At 31.2% G+C, this 22,954-nt stretch overlaps 1 protein-coding gene across 2 annotated transcripts; it reads right to left on the bottom strand.

Annotated features, from left to right (window-relative positions):
* Positions 1-528: 528 nt before the first annotated feature.
* Positions 529-21,975, bottom strand: LOC124365790 (6-phosphofructo-2-kinase/fructose-2,6-bisphosphatase 1-like). 2 transcript variants are annotated; one of them, XM_046821810.1, is made up of 3 exons: positions 21,716-21,972; positions 19,609-19,736; positions 529-4,566 (listed from the first exon to the last, which is right to left on the bottom strand). In XM_046821810.1, exons 1-3 carry the CDS (start codon positions 21,933-21,935, stop codon positions 4,504-4,506), a joined length of 411 nt encoding a protein of 136 aa, XP_046677766.1. In that variant the 5' UTR covers positions 21,936-21,972; the 3' UTR covers positions 529-4,503. The 2 variants fall into 2 exon arrangements, with proteins under 2 accessions (XP_046677766.1, XP_046677765.1); XM_046821809.1 differs by lacking the exon at positions 529-4,566 and adding an exon at positions 10,011-17,820 and having other exon boundaries at positions 21,716-21,975.
* Positions 21,976-22,954: the final 979 nt, after the last annotated feature.

The raw sequence follows: 22,954 nt of genomic DNA, 5'->3' as shown, positions 1-22,954 counted from the left end.
TTAGAATCCAAGCAGCTTTTGGTATGTTTGAACCTTTTTCTTTCCCTTCTTTTCTTCTTTCTAATCTTTGTTTTTGTATGCACTAATATCTCCTCCACCTGACGAAGAGAATAGATTACAATCCTCGAAATATTGTGTTATACCTTTTGTTATAACATATAACGATGGCAAATGTCTGAAATCCTGCCAAACCTTCCATATTAACAACAATCTTTAAACAAAGGAATGAAATGGTAGATCTAGCCTATTTGAAAATTTTAGCCTTTGAAACATTTCCCCCAAAATTTTATGGAGGAAAAGCTTAGTTACCACAAAATTTGTGCTAGATGGATTCTGAGTGTTGTTGCAGATTTATACAGACATACTGAAAAACTTAAGCCACAGTATAATGATAGTTCACCTTTTACCCAATACAATTTGATTTTTTATTTTGTAATTTTCTTGAACAGTTCTCATGATTATAACTATTTCTTGTTCATTTTAATCTTACAACTAAATTTGATTGGGGAGGAAATAAAAACACTCGTACATAAACATAAAAGTTTACTTAACCCAAAAATATTACATTTATATGTACAGTATATAATTAAAATGTTGAGAAATGCTTTACCGTTAATCAAGACAATATAAATGAGCTGCATTTAAACGGCAATAGCAAAATACATAGATGCTGAAGAAAGATTAGATAAATCATTTAGTAAAGTTTATATTAAATATTATTAAAATACTAATTACAGAACATATCATATCACAATTTGTATACACAATCTGTATCAATATAATGTACAAGGCAATGGATGAAAGAACTAGGGTCAGGTTTTCTTATTCAATACCTTAATTGGTTGCATTATTGTAAATGAATACTTCTCTAAACCTGTTGGTGTTTACTTCAAAAATTAATTAAATGAAGAACAGATAAATCTGTGTTAACAGCTGTAAAAACATAATAATAAAATGGTTGTGAAAAAATAAAATAAGTTTTTCATTCGAGGGCCTCAATATCTAAGCTCGTTTTAATATATTTGGGCTTTTTTAGCACTTTGCCTGATTTTAGTAAGTAATTATTTCACTATAGCAAATAGTTTATCAAATTTCCTCCCTAACATGTAGCGATATTATATATTTAACAAATATGATTTTTAAATATTACTTTATCGTAAATCACTCATAAAGCTATACACAAATACAATTTTTTTCTGCATGTTGATTTAAATTTAGTCTTGAAATACATTTTTTTCATAAACTTGGATCTAGTAATGTTACCTATTTGTCTGATTAAATCTGAGATTGCTTGACACAAAAACTGATGTTGCTTCGTACAAAAACAGATTTTGCTTTACTTAAACGACATCCCTGCTTTTACGATGCAATTCTTTTGTTCATTACTGTTTTAAAATGTGATTTCAAACGTAAATCACAGTAAAAAATAGTTCTAAAATTTTAGTTTGCAAATATCAGATTGTAACAAATATTAAACTACAAAACGTTTGAATGAGCGATTTAGATTTTATATAAAACTTGTTTCAAGTTTAAAATTTGCACTAATTTAGTTGCTGAGATACAAATAATAGAAAATTATACGCTTCCTTTACAAATTAATTATTGACAGCAGAAGAGATGTAAAAGAATTCCTGAACCAAAATATTTCACAAAAGGTAATACAAGCTTTAGCCAGGACTGTTATTTAATTAGAACAATGGCTGTCTCAAGTACACGTCTCCCATTGCTAATTTTCTTATGTGTAGAAATGTCAGAAAAAAATAGCATGAAAGCTTCCTCCTGATGACCTTGGCCAAAAATGACCTGTTCCCTTATACAGATGTGTGTGGGTGGTAAATGTATTTCTTTGTATTATATATATTCATAATTTGAGGATTGTTGATCACGTGCTTTGTGGATTGTAAATAATCAGCTTTGAGGATTGTGGATAATCAGCTTTGAGGATTGTGGATAATCAGCTTTGAGGATTGTGGATAATCAGCTTTGAGGATTGTTGATCACCTGCTTTGAAAATTTATGATCATTCGCTTTGATGATTGTTGATCACCTGCTATGAGGATTGTGGACAATATGCTTTGAGAATTTTTATCATCCGCTTTGAGGATTATTGATCATCCTTGTAACTAGAGACAGCCGCACTGGGATTCAGTCCGTGGTATTGGAGGGTGAAAGCCATTGGTGTGAAAGATTCATATGATCACATTACGTTAGACATTTATGATTAGTAATATTCCTAAGTGTACAGAACAAAGTCATTCAAGTACAGACAATAAAATAATAAAAAATAAAAACAATTTTAGTATAATTTGAAAATTTAAATGTGTTCTTTTCCTAGAACCATTAATCAAGTAAAACAACAACATTAGTAGAATTACAAACTATAACAAACTAACACTTTAATCTCACCGAATCAGAGAAAAGAAGAGGAATTGTGTATTAAATACTATTCACCAACAAGATTAAACTATGCATAACCTAACAAACTAAATTGCACATTAATCTAACCAAGAAGTACCTTTAATACATTCAAATCTAATATCACATTCAAATAAAATTACCATGTAAGGTTATGAATGCACAGACAGTGACGTGACGCAATACGATGTGATGCAAAATGGCGTACAATTATCAAACAGATGTTAATCCTACCATACAAGAGGCCTAAGTTGACTCACTGGCCAAACGCCGCCTCCCGTACAAGTGGTCCATATTGGTATGCGTAGTGGTACAATTCATCAATACGCAATATGTTAATTCCTTGACACGTGCTGCACTCTAGATGAGATACTGGAAACTATTTTGAGTAGTTGGTAGTTGCTGAATATTGGTCTGTTAAAAACAATTTTTCCTTGCTTGTTTACGTTTCTGCATGTCATTTGCCGTTACATTTTAGTATCACAGTGAAGATGTTGAGTTAGTTGTAACATTAGTAACAGCGAAAATAGATCATGAATTATAGACAGCTTCGACACAAGCCAATGTTATAAGTATTCTGTTTTAAAATTATTTTTGCAACTTAAACATTAAAAATAATACAGTTTCACAAATGGAGACGAATAAACTAAAAATATTTTATTTATCATCTTAATAAATACCTTTATAACGCATTGTGTTGCTTTATTCAGTGTTAGTTTTAAAGGCACATTTCTAAGCTTTAAAAACAGCACTACAATCATAATTTTAGCTTAAAAGACAACTTTTTTATGAAGTAAATGTTAACCACTAAGTTTTTTGTTTGAGCGGCTGGATAAATAGGTCTTGGTACAAGCGCATTGGCACTACTTCCTGCGTACGGGAGAGAGTTAACATATGGAATAAAATACACAGAATACGATGTATACTTTATTCCATATAAACTGTATTTGATAATTTTGCGTCACACTGCATCATGTCACATCGGTGACTATGAATTCATACTCTAAGAACAAATAATTGCTTTTACGAGTGGTAAATATCATCGTGCATTGACTTTTTTGACATTACAAAATTATAAGAAACTTTTCCTCTTGTAACAAGGTTAGAAAGGTTCAATAGCTATTCAGTCAAATGATTTAAATTCATTTAAAATATTGCAACGAACACTGGCTTGAATCTTGAATTTTGACAAAAATATTTTTAGTGTGCTTAGTCATATGTAAGGTACAAATTATTCGGTTATACCGAAAGTTTTTTTATTGTATTTAAAAATAAATGATGAAATCGGATTATTTAGCAATTCACACAATGTGTGTTTTAGTTCCATATAAATGTATTGAATATCTGTTAGAATTAACATATCAAAACACAAGGAATTCCATGTCTCAAAATCTTGAGGAATGTAATGAAAACTAAAATCTAGAAGAATTAAGTAAATGTAATAACTAGCAAATAATTATACTGATATTGTTCACAAATTTGTAAATTTAAATTCAGTCCTTGAATTTATCCGATATTTTATTTCATTGCAAAAGTTATTTGGTGAAATTTAAATGATACAACAATATTTTCTGCATTACATGATAAACGTGTATTTCAGTCAAATCTATTTTTCAATTCTCGGAGAAAAAAAAACCGAAAAAAAACGCTAAAACCTTTTCTTGATTATGATTCAGTACTAAATGTTCAAAAAGACTTCATTAAAATATTTTTATAATTCATCACGTCAAAACTAATAAAACATAAAAAAAATTGTCAATGCACGATTTTTTTGGTATTCAGAGATTCAGTGTAATTTGAAATACTTTATTGAGTTCATAAAAACAATAAAACTTGAATCTAAATGTTCACAAGAATAAAATCGTACAAAATTGATATGATCAAACAATTTTCAAAAAAACAAATCTACAAAACATGAATAAAACCTAACGCTCTCATATAAATAATATGTACCAACTTGCAGACAAGAAAGTCAGTTTAAAGTCCTTGGACCAATCACAACGATGGACGAGAATCCGTATATCACTGGTACAGTTGGCTCTCACTGGCTCAGATAATCTATGTAAGATACGGGAACTATAAGAGTCATCAAGAGGCCGACCGATTGCTCGACTTTTCCCTCTTGAACCGATCTTCCAGGAACCCAGGAATCTGCAACAGTGTCCTTTGTCAGTGTATATCTACAGTGGAACCAGTTCCAAGATTACAGTTCTAAAAATAAAAGTCATCAAGAGGTCGACCAGATCCTGGACCTTTCCCTCTTAAACCGATCATCCAGGAATCTGCAACAGTGTCCTTTGTCAGTGCAACCAGCTACAAGACTGCAATTCTAGAACTAAAAGTGATAAATATGTCGACCAGTTCATAGACTTTTCCCTCTTGAACCGATCTTCCAGGAATCTGCAACAGTGTCCTTTGTCAGTGTACATCTACAGTGCAACCAGTCCCAAGACTGTAAAATTCAAGAACTACAAGTCATCAAGAGACCGACAGGTTCGTGGACTTTTCCCTCTTGAACCGATCATCCAGGAACCCAAGAATCTGCAACAGTGTCCTTTGTCAATGTATATTTACAGTGCAACCAGCTCCAAGACTACAATTGTAAAACTAAAAGTCATCAAGAGGTCGACCAGATCCTGGACCTTTCCCTCTTGAACTGATCATCCAGGAATCTGCAACAGTGTCCTTTGTCAGTGTACATCTACAGTGCAACCAGTTCCAAGAATGTAAGATTTAAGAACTACAAGTCATCGAGAAACTGATTGGTTGCTGAAGTTTTGCCTCATTCAACAAAAGAAGATTTCAGAACATCCCTGCACACCTTCATCAGACATGCTGATGGTTTGTAGTCTTGGAGTATATTCCAAACAGTAGCTATGAATTTATAGGCAATAAAAACTATTTTTCACAAGTAACACTCTTTTAATGACAATACAGTGTCACATACATAAAACACAGTGTCACATATGTTACATACATAAAAATTTGTGGAACATCAAGTCCACTCCTGATCAATTAAAGTTGTCAAGAGTTCATATGAAAGTCAATGTATCAGCCATTTGTACATAATAAAGAAAGTAAAGCAGCCTGGAATATAATAAAAACTTAATCATACTCCAGATTCACAGTATCAGAACAGAATTTTGTTGATCTGGCGTGTGATATGAATGATTGCATAATCAATGAAGTATTTATCCTGCCATTGATTTTGTTGATCTTTTCATACCAAGCTGGCTATGAAGTTGATTACAAGACCAGCTTTACATTTACTTTGCTCAAAATAATTACTTGTGTAAAGAACAGTTTGGTTTCTTGCCCGGTACGAATACAATTAAAACAATAGTAGAAAATATAATCGAGTTTTAGAAGCAATTTAACATCATCAGCAATTTTAATTGGTGTTAGTAAAGCATTTGACTGCATTAATCATAAATGCTGAATAAATTAAGTTGTTATGAGGTAAAAAATACTGAGCTAAAATATTATTTTCTTATTTATATAACTGAAAACAAATAATTATTCAAGGGCAGGACAAATCAGATTAAAAAAGAAGAACACAAGTAGAAATTCCACAAGGGTTGATTCTAGTACCTTTCTTATTTCTTGTTGCTGTTAACGACGTAACTTGTAATACTCCCTGTACATCTGTTCTAAATGCAGACGACACTACCCTTCTAAGTTGTTATAAAGACATAAGTCATATTAGGGAAGACACAGAGCAAGCTCTGAAAGTAGCTATGGAGTGGTTTGAGGTTAATGGTTTAAAGATAAATAATAGTACGACAGAATAAGTAACTTTTCATTAAAGCCAAGACATTCGCTTCGACAATGAATCAGTAAAATTGTTAGGAATACATCAAAACACTAAATTAAGTTGGAATAACCATATACAACATCTATGTACAAAACTATAGAGTTTTGTATCGTCTTAGGAAGTTAAGGGATTGTCTCAAATGATATGTTGATTACTGCATATTACGCATTACACATTTTTCCAATCTTATTTGGGGTATTGCGTGACTCTGTGGAATATAGTGCCAATGCTGAAAATATTTTTATTTGAGAAAAAACATAGGAATCGTTAAATATGTACCTGAAAGAGAGCCTTGTTAGGCAATATGTAAAGAGCTTAAAGTTATAAGTATGCTTTGTCTATATGTGTACTATTGTTTAATTGATATTAAAGAAATGTTGTAAAGATTTAATACGGTATAAGTAAAAAATTTGTCATAATTTTACTCGAAAAAACACACTTACTTGACTTAATGCCTATTAAATTTAAAAATACCCGTATTTTAAAGTTAAATTTTGTAATAAGCTTTCAGAAGAAGCATGGAAAGTGAGATTTAATTAATTTAAGTTAGTTTTAGAAAAATGGTTTTAAGACAAAGCTTTTTGTTCTATTACAGATAACTTAGCCTATGGTATTAGCTCATTAAGTTTAAAAAATTACAATACCTATATTTGTTGTTATGCTTATCTTGTTATATTTGTTAATTATTTGTATTTTAATTTATTTGGTAACTTTTAAATCATCATGTCTAAACTGAGGTTGTTTTAACTGTCTCATTATTTATTCATATTTATTTAACTAATGGCAGTTATTTTATTATTATATCTAAAACTGGATATGAAAATTATCTTCAAATATTATTATGAAGGATAATTTGACTTTGTCTATTGCATTCTGTGTTTAATGACAATAACAGTTCTTGATTCTGATACAATTGTAACTCTTGTTCATTGCATGCTCTACTACACAACTTTTAACTAAAGAAGCATTTCTGAAGCATTGTGCGCAATAGCGCATTTGTGACTTAATACGCTCGTTGATAGTATTAACTAGTAAAATCAAAATTCCAAACCGTTAGATAAAAAAATAGTTTTCATTATTAAAATACCTAATATTCACTATTTCTTAAGACTTGATTCTAAGATTTGTCTTAACAAGCTATTATTATGTGACCTACATTGCCATTTTTGTTCTACTGTTGTAAAGTTAAGCCATTGCTTAACACACATTAAACGATATTTTATTAAATAAATAATACTAAATGAGGAAAGCCCTTCTGGCAATGCTCACCACTAGTTTTTTTTTTTAGTACCCAATGATGTTTACTCATCCAGAGTTTTGTACCGTTTTTTAAACAGTAAACAAAAAGTACTAATTATGTATAATTAAAATTTGAAGAATATAAGGCAATACAACAGTGCAATGGATTACATGTAACTTTCTATTACACAGAAAGAGATTTCAGAAAATGGACCTCAAGTTGAAGTACAAGTTCATCAGTATATATCTGATTTATTACCCCTAAATGGCGAATTACCCTTATATGGGCAGTTATATTTTGGTTGCAACTAATATTGATAGGGCTATAACAGATCAAGTTAACAGACCTACTAAATAATATGCACCATCTAACAAAAAATCAGCAATGTAATTGAGCACAAAGAACAAAACTACAACTTACAAATTTGTGTTATCGAAAACATTTCTATAAATATAAAACTCTGATAAAATTGTTGCGGTTTTAATTCCACCGCTGGAAGCTGCTACAAAACCGTCACATAGGTGGTTTACCATAGAAAAGATGACAAACTTTCATCACCTATATATAGGCCCTAACTGCGACACAATGGTATATCCTCTTCCGCTTCCTCATGGAGAACTTGGATGGGATCCAAAATTAACTCACAATGACCAAAGAAGACAAGGAAACGAAAATGGCTCACAGTGGTTCAATTTGCATCTCTCGGTTCATCACTCAAAAAACTGTCTCAGTGGTTTATTGTAGACATATACATTCGAATCGAAGGTAAGCAGTTAAATTGCATAAGAAACTATACGGAAATCAAGAGAACATCAATCAAACAAAACTACGTGTTAAGCATCACAAGGGGCTACAGGAGTTGAACTAGATAATACCATGGTAGGTAGAATTGTTGTGCTACCATCTTCATTTGTAGGTAGCTTACGGAACATGGTTCAAAAATATCAAAATGTCTAGGAAATTGTCTAAAAGTTTAGGATAATCGTGAGTTATTTATTTAACAATGACCTGTAACCCAAACTAGCCAGAAATAATTTCATCTCTAACATGAAACGAATTCCCAGCACATCATCCTGACTTTGTTTCTAGGGTGTTCAAGGGTAAATCTATTAAAGTAAATTAGACACCTAAAAAGGTATGTGGTAATTGCCTAAATTTACATGATAGAATTAAAAAAACGTGGTCATATGCTATGATTTTTGCTTAGGAGTCGACATTTCAAGAATCGGCTTAAATTGATCGACTGCGACTGGCCAATTTTTTCTGTAGTATATGGAAACTATTGAATAAATTCAACAGGCTACCAGTCATTCCAAATGATTCAGTTATTTTTAACTGCCTACATTTGATCAAACTTGATGTTAACAGCAATTAACTGAATCTAAAATTACATTAAGACCAATTGTATTACTTGATATTTAAAATACAAAAGATATTCTTTAAGTAAATTCGTTGATGTTGTTTTTACTCATTTTAGAGATCCTAAGAATAATTTTTGTAAAATTAGAAAAAAAATCATAAAAATGTTCACAACTTGGTAGTTTTTCTTTCACATCTTTGGCTGTATGATTTATTCAAGCAGTAAAATGTTTAAATTTTCCAGGGATGGCCCTTTTTTTAAACCTCTTTGATATTTCAATCCACCCTGAACGTTTTGTCAATACAAAAATTAAAAAAGATAATATAAATATATTATATAATAAGACCTAACCTAAAAATCCTGTTTTGCTGTTTCAAAAGTGATGAAAGAAATAGTTACTTACTGGTTTAATGGTCAGGCTGAAGAGTTCTTTGATGATGGGATCCAAAAGCTGGTGCCACGACTTGGAAAATGTTAAAATGTTCATGGTGGTTACGTAGAGAAGTGAATAAATGTTAATAATTTAGTTTGTGATACAATTTAAGTTGATACATAAAGTTTCCCTAGTTCCATTACATAACAATTACCTTGTTCTTACTTAAACAATGACCATCGTATAATTCAGGCGAAAACGTCCATCACGTAAAACTACAGGAGCCACATTCTTTGGGAGTTGGGCCATTCTGTAAGGATCTGCTCTGAAAATGTTCAAGTTTTTTTTATGGAATCTAACAAACTATTATACGAAAAACAAAAGAATTCTACATAGTTTATTTAATGTAATAATTGCTTACCAAGAAACTCCACAGGAGTACTCGTTGACTTCACCGTGTCATACTACTGGTCATAAGGTTACACAAACTATTGAAATTTCACACTCAATACAAAAACAAATACAACAAAATTTTACAAATATGTGTATTAATTCATTTTGAAACCTTCTCCCCCCCCCATACTGGATTTTAAAGCTAAAAACTCCTCAAATTACTTAAAATACTGAAACAAATTCTACGTAATCATGCATACATTTTCAAGTAATCTCATGCTCGCAAGACAACAATTATATAAGAGTTTCTTTCGACATATAAATACATACCTCTGTTAAAGCTAAACAAGGCCATTATAAATACTCAAACAGCTCAGATTGGGGTAAGGTAATAGTCACAATAACAATAACAAAGTTAATTTTAATTCCTTTATTGGTTTCTACATGACAAAAATGTACATTTCATAATATGTGTATAAAACATACAAGTACGGGTATACAATTTCAAGACCAAAAAGATTGTTTATCATGCTTTTTATCATTTTATGATAATATTCATTAGAACAGTATGGTATAGAAAAATCACATTTGGTGCATTTATCACAGAAATTGATGGAATTGAATTCCATTCAAGTTATAAAAATTAGTAATCATGGTAAATACATATTTTAAACATTTTTCTGTGGTAGAAGAATATTGATTACTGATAGAAGTTGACCTATACAAAAGATTCCTCCTCTCTTCCCAAACACGTACATAATATACGTATTTTTATCAAATGTGTTCCAAGCTTCTTTAATTTATTATTATTGGATTTGAAATTTATCTAATCTTTGCCAAAATGGGGGAGGGTATGGGGACCAACTAAAAATTGACTAATTGGGTTTCACTTCAAAAGTGATGAATAGATTTAATTACCCCTTTGGGTACAAATGTCCAGATATTCAGACGTGTGAAGACGTAGGAAAATACTAACATAGGGACATGTCTTTAACTTTTGAAAACTACAAATGTTTGAATACCAGGACGATCAGAATTTTATTTTAGTATTTTTTTACTTTTCAATTAAATTAATTGTATTTACTATATATCTACTATAGATATGTACTCTAACTTTGAAATATGGGTTTCCACTGACATTTTGTTATTGTAAATACACTAAAAATTATCAACTTCAAAATGTGTAAAAAATTCAAACGCCCACATTTTTTTGCAAAGTGTAATAAAAAAATATGACACCAATAAAAATTTGTGATAGTGAACAGTTTTATCTATAGTATATAGTGAAAAAACCCATTTCATCTTAATATCAATTTTGATGTTTACATTTGTTTTATAAAAAAGGCCATACTTCCCGTTATAGAATTTATTTATGTACAAGTTTTCCGAAAAATCACAAATTTTTACAAAAAACTAAGGAAGTTAAAAACAAAAATGTAAGATAATATAAAAAGTCTGCTACTTTATAGTAATCCCTGAGTAAAGTTACTGGCATTCTTAAGACACAATTTTGGTCTGTTACCCAAAGTGTTAAACAGCATGAATTTCTACCAATTTATAAAAAATGGTAGCTATGTTCTTTTCCAGAGAAAAATTTTGGGTTAAAGACACGAAATTACTGGTGTAAAAAAAGGGTCCTGATGGAAAACGATTATATAGATACAAAACTATAAAAAATCCTTATTTTTCAATCATTCTACGAAAATGGCAACCATATGTCCATCCAGTAGCAAACAATTTGATTACTTAAGAAAATGTAATCACTTTCATACTGGACAGATTAAGGAAAATGGGTTTTTTTTTGGTACTGCGTAGTTTTAACTTATCAAGACTTTATATATTGTTGTGTTATGCAATGCTATTTCCAATTTAAGTTGTTCCCACTTCTTTAGGGAGAAGGAAGGTGTATTTTTGAAAACCACCATAACAACTATAAGTGGTACACTTAAAAATCTCCAAAGAACATTTGTAAGTTATGATTGGATTGGAGAGAGAGGAACTACTGGAAAATCTGGAATGCTTTAAACACGAAAACTGTTATAACATTGATTGAGTGTAATAAGACTCAACAAAATCTTCCATCGATTAATTTTAAAGTGTTGCTATTCTTTTAATTTTACTTCTTTGTAATATAATTAATTTCTACATTACAACACCAAATTGGAACTCATATCATAACAATAGTTTTGTTATTTGTTGTTCAAAATAAAGTTACAAGATATGTCCAATAACGACACTAATTATACAACATTGGATATCCACTCATTGTATAACATGCTCTTTGGATCCCAGGTAACCTTAAGCGCATAAGTCGTGTGGAATGTTGAATCGTAATTGTTTTTATTCTGCTTATTGTTTCTGTTCATTGATGAACAAATTGATATCATCGCTGACCGATATCAAATTTTAAATCAAATTTGTGAAAAAAATGGAGAAAAAATATTGATGTAAATGCTAATCAAGACAATAGTGCACTAAGGAAACAGTCAATTCAAACATTTAAAAATGACAGAGAACATTTGTGAGTAGGTGCGAAGTTAATGTGACATTATTTGACCTTTTGAGATGTCAAATGAGTCAAGCGGTTCGTTGCATGTTTGTCAGAAATGATGCAAACTACTTATTGAACTTATTTTAGGTAAATTATTCCTACACATAATCCTAACTGAAAGGTAACGAGAAATAATGTTCAAGTTCAAACTGGAATACGATTTTAGAGAACTGAATTTGTGGAATCGGGAAATAGTTTATTGAATGTTACAATAGTTTGGTAATTAAAAAAATTATGAGGTTAAAACCCCAAAAGGGTATTAACACATTCACGATGACGACTAATCTCTGCACTTCTTTATACGCTGTCAAAGTTTTCAATAATAATGGCTAAAAACTGTAATCAGTATTTTACGTTAAACGTCTAAGTTTAACAAGAAAAGTATGTAGGTTTCGCAATTTCGTTCAAACAAATTATTTCAATATGTTTCTTTTTCAATGCTTTTCCGGGTAGCCCAAGGGGTACCTAAAAAATTAAGTAATCGTGTGCCCGACGGGGTACACAATATAGTCTGAGGTATTTATTTAAACGCGGGATCAAATGTAACAAACGCCTAAGACGCAAACAATAAAAACACAATAAGTAAATGCATAGCAAAGTGTAGCCTACCGGCCACACGAAGCGCTTTATGAAAGCCTGGTGTGTACCCTATCGGGTACACGTCGTCGTGAACGTGTTAAACTTCACAAAACTTGAAAAATGAAATAGTTGATGTCGAATTGAAAGTTTGAATAAAATAAAATAATCACAATTCTGGTAGTTCCATATTATAAAAGGAACAAAGTTTCAGTCTGCAGACTATAGTAGTAAGTGCGGTTATATGTACCACACCCAAAATATGCCTATTTTTTATATTCTACGGTAAACTTAAATAACTCATTCAGCACTGCTTTAAACTATACTGAAAAAAATGCATTCGAACAATTTAACCGTGATTTTTATATACAAAATACACTTGATTGTTACATGTATATAAAACATTAGTGTAAGGCATCCCATTCAGCTGCTATAGTGTATAGTGTATAAATATTGTATTAAAACAGTCTTAACATTTACATCACAATAATGCCAGTAAGGCAGAAAGGAAAATAATATTGCACAGCAATGACCAAATACATAGACTATTTGAGCAATTACCTATTTACTATAAACATAGTTTATGTTAACCAGTAGAGGTTGTGCCAATCAGAGTAGTAAGGAAGATGGAGTAATTCTCGTTTTACTCCACCATGATAAGAATTTGCGTGACATCACGTCTTACGATTTAACCCTTTTAGTGCCATTATGTGAGACTTGTGATTAAAATGCCAGTCGCTTTACGTAACGTTTTGTATTTCATAAAGCACATAACTTAATATGGAACAAATTAAAACCCGTTCTACTACTATAAGTAAACAACAATATTAACTGTTCAAACATTCATGAGCTTGATGTTAAAATTCATGTTTTTACCACAATTGGTAATTCTGAAAGGTCTCGTTCATTAAAATTTTAGATGGTCAAAAAACTGAATGTGTATCAGCGTTGGAAAATTCTTTGTTGCTCTTGAGAGAACTGAACTGCAATACTCACAGCTGTACCTCATGCAATCAAACTTCTCTTTCTTAATGATTTGATAAAGGCTCTTCTCCAAAAATGTTCAATAATAACAATTTTATACTTTTTCCTAGCTCAAAATCTTAATCAAAAGTGGCTGGCTGCCATTAGAGATTAATTGTAACATGAGAATTGATCTTGACACTGAAAGGATTAAGTTGTAAGCACCACACAATAATTTTTATACTAAAGGCATAAGATACAAAGGCTCAGAGTTAATACCTCTTCCGTCAGATAATTAAATTTTGCATTACCCTTTTAACCCCAGCCATTATAAAAAGTAATGTGCTGAAAATTCCAAGTCACTTTCGACAATATGTATGTACAGTTCTGACTCTTAAAAGCTTTTATTATGGTCATGATTCAATAATAAATTTATCTTAGAGCAAAAAATAAACATAAATCAAGTGGTTTTGTGTTAATAGTGAGGACAAAAAATGAAAAAGGGGTGTTTTAGGTCTGGCAAACTTATATAAGAAAATCACTGATCCCGTTAACTTCCACCCACCGTTAATTTAAGGTGGGTTTTCCCACCGTCTTTACCACAGATCAGTGACTCTCATAAGTGTACACCAGACCACAAAAATCTATTTTTATGTCAGGCGCGTGGATCGAACTCAAGGCTAACTCCCGCGTCCAAGAGCCTTAGACCACACAGCCATCCTGACGATGTCTCTCATGTGCAGATAGCCTCCCTTAATGATTTCTCGATCACTAACTGACAATCACATACGAGCGTCGAGAGTTGATGCCATTTTTACAATGTCCGTATAATTCAGACATCGGGGTTAAAAGGGTCAATACGTGAACTTGTTACTATTCTATTGAGCACAACCTCTAATTTCGATGATAATAACGCATGAGCTGCTATTTAAAAAGTAAAACTCTAGAATGAGTCACTAACTGTTCCTATAGACATCTACTTCTAGAGGCAAAAAATAAATGTTCATGTTTAATACATAACATTATTCATCATAGCACCAATACTATTTATTAATAATGTCTCTATATAAAATCTTTTAGTTAAAAATCTACATTTGTAACAGCATTGTAGTACCAATAAAAATAAATTAAAATTATTTAAACAAATATAAAAAAAAACAGCTGAAAATAAAAACATTGAATCAGCTGTTTAATTCTACAGAATCAGAGTTGCCAACAGATTGATCAAATGACACTAATATAATGACTGCGGCACATAATCATTTAATATAATATAAAATTTTCAATTTCAGTATATATATCTCTGATACACTTATGACAAAAACTGCTTTTTACCTTTACAAGTTATTTTTATGGCTCTGAGTAGCAGTAATCTGAGGTGTTTAGAAGATGTAAATTATGTGTTTAGAGAAGATCTGAGGGTTGAGATAGGGTCAGATAGGGACAGACCTTAGTCAAGAAGTCAGATAGGGATGGTAAAATTGAGAGTCAAGGTATCAGACAGGGATAATAAAACTGAAGAGTCAAGAAGTCAGGTAGAGATGATAAAACTGAGAGTCGAGAAGTCAGGTAAGGATGATAAAACTGAGAGTCGAGAAGTCAGATAGGGATGATAAAACTGAGAGTCGAGAAGTCAGGTAGGGATGGTAAAACTGAAGAGTCAAGAAGTCAGACAGGGATAATAAAACTGAAGAGTCAAGAAGTCAGGTAGAGATGGTAAAACTGAAGAGTCAAGAAGTCAGACAGGGATAATAAAACTGAAGAGTCAAGAAGTCAGGTAGAGATGAAAAAACTGAGAGTCGAGAAGTTAGATAGAGTTAGTAATAAATTATAAATCTTGGGTAAGATTGGATTTGGCCCAATAATTATAAATGTTTTGGGCATTTTATTATTTTCAGAAAACCTATACCCTGTAAAGTTTAATAACCTTAAGTTGTATTGGAAATATTTAAAATGTCAAATAGAATTATGTAGGTCTAGGCAGAGCTAATAGTACAAGAACCAGACGACCGAAAGGAAGAAATCAAAGTGGTGTTACACAGTAGATTGTAAACTCATCTTTTATAATTAGATTTTAGGAACTATAGGCATATTTAAAACTGTTTGTTGAAAGAGTTTTGAATATTGAGTAAAGCTTGTACACACATTTGAATTTGGGCTTTATCTTCAATATGTTATTTATTCTTTTTGGAACTAAAAAAATGGAACTTTTGAAATAAAACCTACCCAAGTTTCAAAAATATTCTATAACAGGATTATATTTATTTAAAAAACAGGTAAAATAAGTGGCTCAACTATATACAAAAATATATTAACAAGACTATAAAATACCATCACATAATCATATTCTCCTCCAACAATAAAAAATAATAATATTTGTTACTATAAAAGAACACACATCTCTATATTGCTTTTATTTTGTTTTTTCATATTCTGACTCGTAATGAAATGGTATTTATTTACAAAAATATATGTTGTGCCTTTATCTTCATCCTTGAATCAAAGGAAAAATTCCTCAATACATGACATAACCAAATTTAATTTCAATGTAGTATTGAAAATCTAATTTAAAATGTGTGTTCAATTTGATCTTATGTGTTTGTTTCTTTCTATCAAGTCCATTAAGGGGCAAATTTATTTTGTTGGTCACTGGAAAGGTAACAAACAAACTACTAGAAAGTTGAGATTGGTTTTCAACTAGCTCATATTTTGGACTAAATAATTAAAATAAATATATTTCACCATTAAACTGTTTAATCTTAACTAACATCAGTCTTCCGGTTCACACCATCTCGAAACATTGCTTACACAATTAACTTCTTGAAACATTTCAGCCTTGCTGTGAAAAGCCACCTTCAGTCAACAGATGTTAAACTGAAACTTGCAATAATACATATCCCCTTTACAGGCAGGTGTGTATTATTGGCAGTTTCAGTTTAACATCTACTGAAGATGGCTTTTCACAGCAAGTCTAAAATATTTCGATGGGTTTCATTGTGTTTGCTATGTTTTGATGTGGTATTGCTGGAAAATTTTATGACGTTAATTAAAAGTCATGTAGCTAACCTCCAAATCACATTGCAAAAAACTGTAATATTAATAATAATAGATTAAACTACCTTTAGTCATAAAAAATGGATTCGAGCCTACTCATGAACAATCCAATGACTCATCTTTAGGATTTTCTGTGCTTTTACACCAAGGAATACATAAAAAGTTAACAAACCCACATTATTAACACAAAAAATTCACAATACTAACACATGGATAGAAAGCACACAATGATTACGTTAAACCTGAAACTGACAAATTTCAGAGGTACCTCACATGTACACAAGACCATTATAAACTATGTTGCAACATGTGTTGCAGCACGTGTTCAGCCCTCAGGGGAAAAATGAGTGTTCCTTGTGTGCAGTTAGTTCTTGAGTTAGGATTTTGAGTTTATTCTGTTGTGTTATTTTTAAGCTTTTAATAACTTATGACGTACTCCATAGAGTTAAAACTTACAAATAAAGTTGTAGTGAGCCTAAAGTAGTAGTACAAACTAAAATAAACGCTTAAAAACTTGCAGATTTATAAAATCTTTAAAAAAAATTATTAGAGCTAGTATTAAACATTTTGTTTTTATTGATGGATATTGAAAATTAAATATGATTAAAATAAGTAAAATGACTCATAGTACTGTTACTAGATACCTCAAAAACTATTCACACTTGCTTTAAATAATTTATTTATGAAAATTTTGTATGAATTCATTAATTATAAAGTGTTCTATTCTTACAATTTAACACGTAACGTTTACACATTTTATCCCTGACAAGGGGAATTTATAGTAAAAAAGAAATCAAAAAGATTAAAAATCAACATTAACTTGTACTTCTATATTTTTTAAATAGCAGCTCTTGCGTAAGTGGCAAGAAAATAACAGCACCAACCATGGAAATAAAAATAATTTAACCCTGACCAAGACTACATACCACGACTAAACTAGCACAACGATTGTCACTAAAGTCCCAGCAGAATGAATAGTTTGGTCTCAGAGATTCCCCGTTTTGAGATTATCGTCCGCTAACGTTGTACGAGACAAGCGTTCGTTAATCTCATTAAGGTCAGGGCCACCTTCCTTCGAGCCCTGAGAAAAAAACCAATTCAACTCAGACATTTGGAAAAATAAATCAGTTAACTTATCGTTAATACGCTACTAGTCTTAGCAAATTGTCAATAACACTGGTTTGTGCTTTTTTTTCAAGCTAAAAACCAGTTTTGGATTAATTGTACTTAAATTTCAATTCGTACCAAACCATCCAAATTGTGGCACAACAATTATTACTGAAAGATGATTCAATGTCGTTGAACTTAATAAAATATGATCCTGTGTCAGTCAATTCCTGCGGAATTTCTTCTTACAAACTTCGCAGTCTGCGATGTAGAGTCCAGTCTAGAATTTCTTGTTGGACCACAACTGCAGAACTTAGAAAAACCAACTTTCAATATTCGTCTTTGTGTAACTCCAAAAATGTTGCAAGTTCGTTCACAGCCGAAGTTCTTTACAAAATTGTCCATCCGATTTTTCAATTCACAAACATTTTTATACAATAATTTTTAAACAGGTTCGCAAAATACGTTTCAATCAGGTGTGTGCATATCAAAAAACAAAAAACATCAAAGTGCATACAGATACCAAACTAAAGTGCATTCATGACAAAACAAAATGGTTCACACAAACAAAACATTCAGGTAGAAAATATAACAAACTTATACACATTTATGGTTGTATAAGTAAACTGATACAAACCAGTCATGTTGCATATTTTGTATAATACATAATACACAGTAACAAAAAATAAAATTACTGTCAGACATATGATGTATACGTAATGTGTAAATGTCAAAATTCAGTTTTGTACGACCATTAACCATACAGGCTTCATTTACCAACAGAACATTTACATTCTCAACCAAATACCACATAGTACTCGTAAATTTTCTGCTAGAAGCTCAGGTATTTTCAGTTGAAACTAAGCAAAGACAAAAAGTGGAACATTGTAAACTACGCAATAAATTAACTGGCAATTTCACATGCAATGGTACATCTTGAGAAATACTGCTTTCTTCTGGATCTCAGAACAAAATAAAACAATACTGTCCTTCAAACTTTTGAAAAATGTTACTTCTTCACAACATTTTACGATTTAAAATACAGTTTTTAAAAACGTGAATTACTATAACTTATTGCGTTAACCAAAATGTCATACCAAACAATATTTTCAAAACTAATATTTTCTCACGTTCTATAAACAGCAAATACTTGATCAAATAATGCATGAAACAAATGTAAAATATCTATTCCAAAAGTTCTAATGTCTAGGAAATTTGCCTCCAAAGTGTTTGTTTCAAAACAAAATTTGCTTCAAAATCTCTCTAAACTATTTAATTTGAATTAAAAAAAACTTAGCTTCTTACTAAAAAGATTACATCCAGCTGGCCCAGATAAAATAATCATGTGAACAAAGTCCATTCAAATTACAGATAACCAATATTGAACTTTTCTACTACACCTCTAATTTTATATATCGTATTTTAAAAATATGATAACAGATTGTGACAGTAATAAGTATATATTACATTATGAAAGATGAGGTCGGCGTTGGTAAAACAAAGCGTTGATCTGTGGATTTAGAAATCAAAATCTCTTAATTTGTTTTCTACAAATGAAACAAAACTGCTTTCATTACAGTCACATTTTATGTGTTGACAATTATAAACCAAAAAATACGAATAAGCCAAATATCACTCTTTTAACATTTATTTTAGTCAAATTAACATCGACCAATAGAAGAGATGTGTTGCTTCGGCACGCGGACTAGTGTTTACCACACAAAGAGAAACACAAACAAACGCTAGGAACACAAATACTCACAGGAGGCTTGGGCCTGTGTGTATCGACGGCATCGATCCCAAGCTTGACGTGTTCCACGCGGCAGCCGTACGCAACCGGTGTCAGCTTGATCACAGTATGCAATGGCACAGTCAGATACGGCAGTTCATCTGCAACAGCACCATCACACCATGCATATTACATTGGTATACAATACGTGATTAATAGCTATCCAAATCAGCAAATATTCAGACATTAAAACAGACATCTGTCCCACAATTTCACCCTGCCTGAATGAACAATTCCGTGGATTTGGAAATTGGGATTTTCTACCTGTAACTGATGAAAGGTAAGAAACTGCTATCTTTCCTTACATATTTTCTCTCTCTCTCTCTTTGGAATTTGCCTTTTAAAAATTCTAGAAGAAATTATGGGACGTGTATAGAAAATATGTAATGGTTTGAAAAAAAAAAATAATAATAACATGAGAGATAGTGCCTTACACAATTTCAACATAATTTCACCACTGTTTTACACTGTTCAGGTACTTGTCATAGTGGCTGAGCAGTTTATCTAAAACTTCCACAGAGAGATACCTCCTGCAACTTGCTATGATCCTGAGCAATCAGTTACAATCTCACTTGAACCAGTTCTCAAAACTAGTGAAAATTCATCTAAAAACAACACTTTCACTGTGAATTCTCTAATTTTATCATCCACTCCTCCAACAAAGTCAATTCACAACATAAGGCCTCACAATTCACATTTCACCGTGTCCGTCCTTCACTGAGCTGCTTAACTTACTTGCCCACCATTTTCCGCTTGTTGCACTTTCACTACAAATCTCCAACAAATGATTTCGGCTGCCTTTACATCCCTAACTTTTGAAAACCGATAAATCTCAAAACGGGTGGAGTCATAAATTAATTGTTTCAAACACATAAGATGGCAACATAGAACACAAAACACAAGGCAAATTGTTATAATTCTTTCATTGTGGAGCTGATGATTTAAAGAAACAACATTTATACAAAGCACCGACAGGAACACTGCAATAGCATTACACTAATATTGTATTTACTTTCTGGGTAAGGCCTTAGTATTATATTTTCTGGTTTCTCCGAATGGCAAAATTAATACAAAAAAATTAGCTATTGTATTTGCTATTTTATGCACTCACATTTAAAGGATGCAAAATAATTTTCATCTTGAATGATGTTCCAAATCAAATGTTTTAAAAACTTATATCAATTTTGCATGGGAGAGAATTAAAGAAACAGAGTTGAAATTGATGTTCCTATACCACTCATACTAACCGAACTGCTGCGGCAGGGTATTATGGAATACTGTATCACAATAAGGGTGAATTGCAATATCATGAAGAGGACAAAGATGTGGGAAAGAGTTCTAAAAGAAGGAAACTAAAAAGAGAGAGGGGACCAAGCTGACACAGTGAAGTATTTACATAGAAGTTGAAATACATTTAAAAATATGATATTCTAAAAGTTCATAGAAAATATGCTAACAAATTAGAAGTCTTAAAATAAATTCTGGCTTAAAGACGTTAACTACTTACAAAAAAGATACAATATACAGCAATCATTTGTTCTGTAACTTAGGACTAAAAGATTTTAAAAATAAATGACAGTTTGGTTATTTTCATAACTTAACATTTATAATTATTTATTTGCAAGACAAAATAAAACTGCAAAAGCATGAATTTAAATTTAAATAGTTAAATACTATAAACTTTACTACACCATTTTTGGTCCAAATTTAATTTTTTCATGTAATGTTCCAAACACTATATTTAATATTCTACCACTAAAATAAAAATGTTACTGTTTATAAACTAATCTATCTCTAAAGAAGTTCTTTTCTTCATAGACATTATCAGTGAAATGTTGTCAACAAAACGATTGATCTAACTCAGGTGAATTTACAATGGATTTTGTATCAATAATATATTTAATAAAATGAACATTGGTCCTAGTATGGATCAATGTGGAATTCCATATTTTATTTCATGACTCTGAATTTTGCATACGTTTTGTTAGATTTGATTCAATATGAATTGAATAATTTATTAATTATATCTATAAATAACCATGACTGATTATAAAACTAAATATGAATGGACAGTACGTACCTGCGCTCTTATCCAGGAAGTAGGCCAAAAGGCATCGGATGACGGCTTGGTGACTCACCACCAGCACGTTGCCCTGACGTTCCAGCTCCATTATGACAGGCTCCAGCCTCGCCACCAGGTCCTCGTAACTCTCGCCGCGCGGGTAACGGTACGTGAACTTTGCTTGGTCCCTGGCAGCAAAGTCTTCTGGGTACTTCTCCTGGATCTCTTCATACGTCATCTCCTCGCAGATACCCTACAACAATGGACAAACTTGATGCAATTTGCACAACTGAACAGCATACAGAATCGCTACAAAGCATTCTTACAATTTTCAACTTTGACATCATTTCAGTATTAAACAATTATTCTGAACAATAAATACTCAAAGAAAAGCACCTAAAGTAATTTTCTATAAAATAAAACTCACAATATTATAGAATAATTTTTAATTCTCACACTTAAATTTAGTGTGAAAATTAAAAATTATTGGACAGTTGTGAGTTTTCTTTTATAGAAAACCATTTTTCTAATAAGGGGAAGAGCTCCTCTTTCAACTCCTCTTTCAACTAAAGTAATTGTTTAATTTCATAATTTACAGTTTTTACTAAATTGTTATATACATCCTTGATAGAAGAAGCTGGCTTATTAAAACAAAATATTATTAGTTTAATCTAAAGTTAGGTATACATTTTAAATTGAACATTGTCATATACCCTTAACAATAGTATTTCTATTTGAATTTTTGTCAAATCTTTCCTTTTTAATATTATCTGGAATTTTCGGCAGACATTTATTTCCTGCATATGCACTCTTTTTTATATAATTCCAATGAACACTGTGATTCAAAAAAATAATACATTTTTCTTATTTGTGAGATTTATGATTTTTTTTAATTATTGAACTTATTTAATTTTACAAGCAATAATAGGTATATATATAATAGCCATAAACCATTAACACTTTCACTACCGACAACTTCATTTGACCTTATGCATGGAATTCTATAGACTACGAACACCGACTTTTACAGTAACAAAAATCCATTTAAACGTGTTTGGACTTCAGCATTGATAGTGACTCGCTATTCCATGTTTTTATTTCTTACTCTATGGATTATGATTTATGAAATATTGTTGGCAGTCATCTGGAATATCGGAAAAAGTGGTTTGTTTACGAATTCGTCATTGCATAGTGTCAGCCGTTTGTTGTTGTTCTGCTAGTTCATCGTCTGCATTGTTATTGTTTTAGTTGCTATTA

The sequence above is a fragment of the Homalodisca vitripennis genome, chromosome 7 (genome assembly GCF_021130785.1).
Source record: "Homalodisca vitripennis isolate AUS2020 chromosome 7, UT_GWSS_2.1, whole genome shotgun sequence".
Classification (NCBI taxonomy): Eukaryota; Metazoa; Arthropoda; class Insecta; order Hemiptera; family Cicadellidae; genus Homalodisca; species Homalodisca vitripennis.
The sequence above is the reverse complement of the archived record's forward strand: the minus strand, read 5'-3'. Positions and strand labels throughout refer to the sequence as shown.

Excerpts from the sequence above, each read along its gene's own strand:
- LOC124365790 (XM_046821809.1), bottom strand. The coding sequence starts at position 21,935 with ATGACGTATGAAGAGATCCAGGAGAAGTACCCAGAAGACTTTGCTGCC. Across the intron at positions 19,737-21,715 it reads CTTCCTGGATAAGAGCGCAG|ATGAACTGCCGTATCTGACT; the intron begins GTACGTACTGTC and ends GTGCTGTTGCAG. Across the intron at positions 17,821-19,608 it reads CACACAGGCCCAAGCCTCCT|GGCTCGAAGGAAGGTGGCCC; the intron begins GTGAGTATTTGT and ends TTTTTTTCTCAG.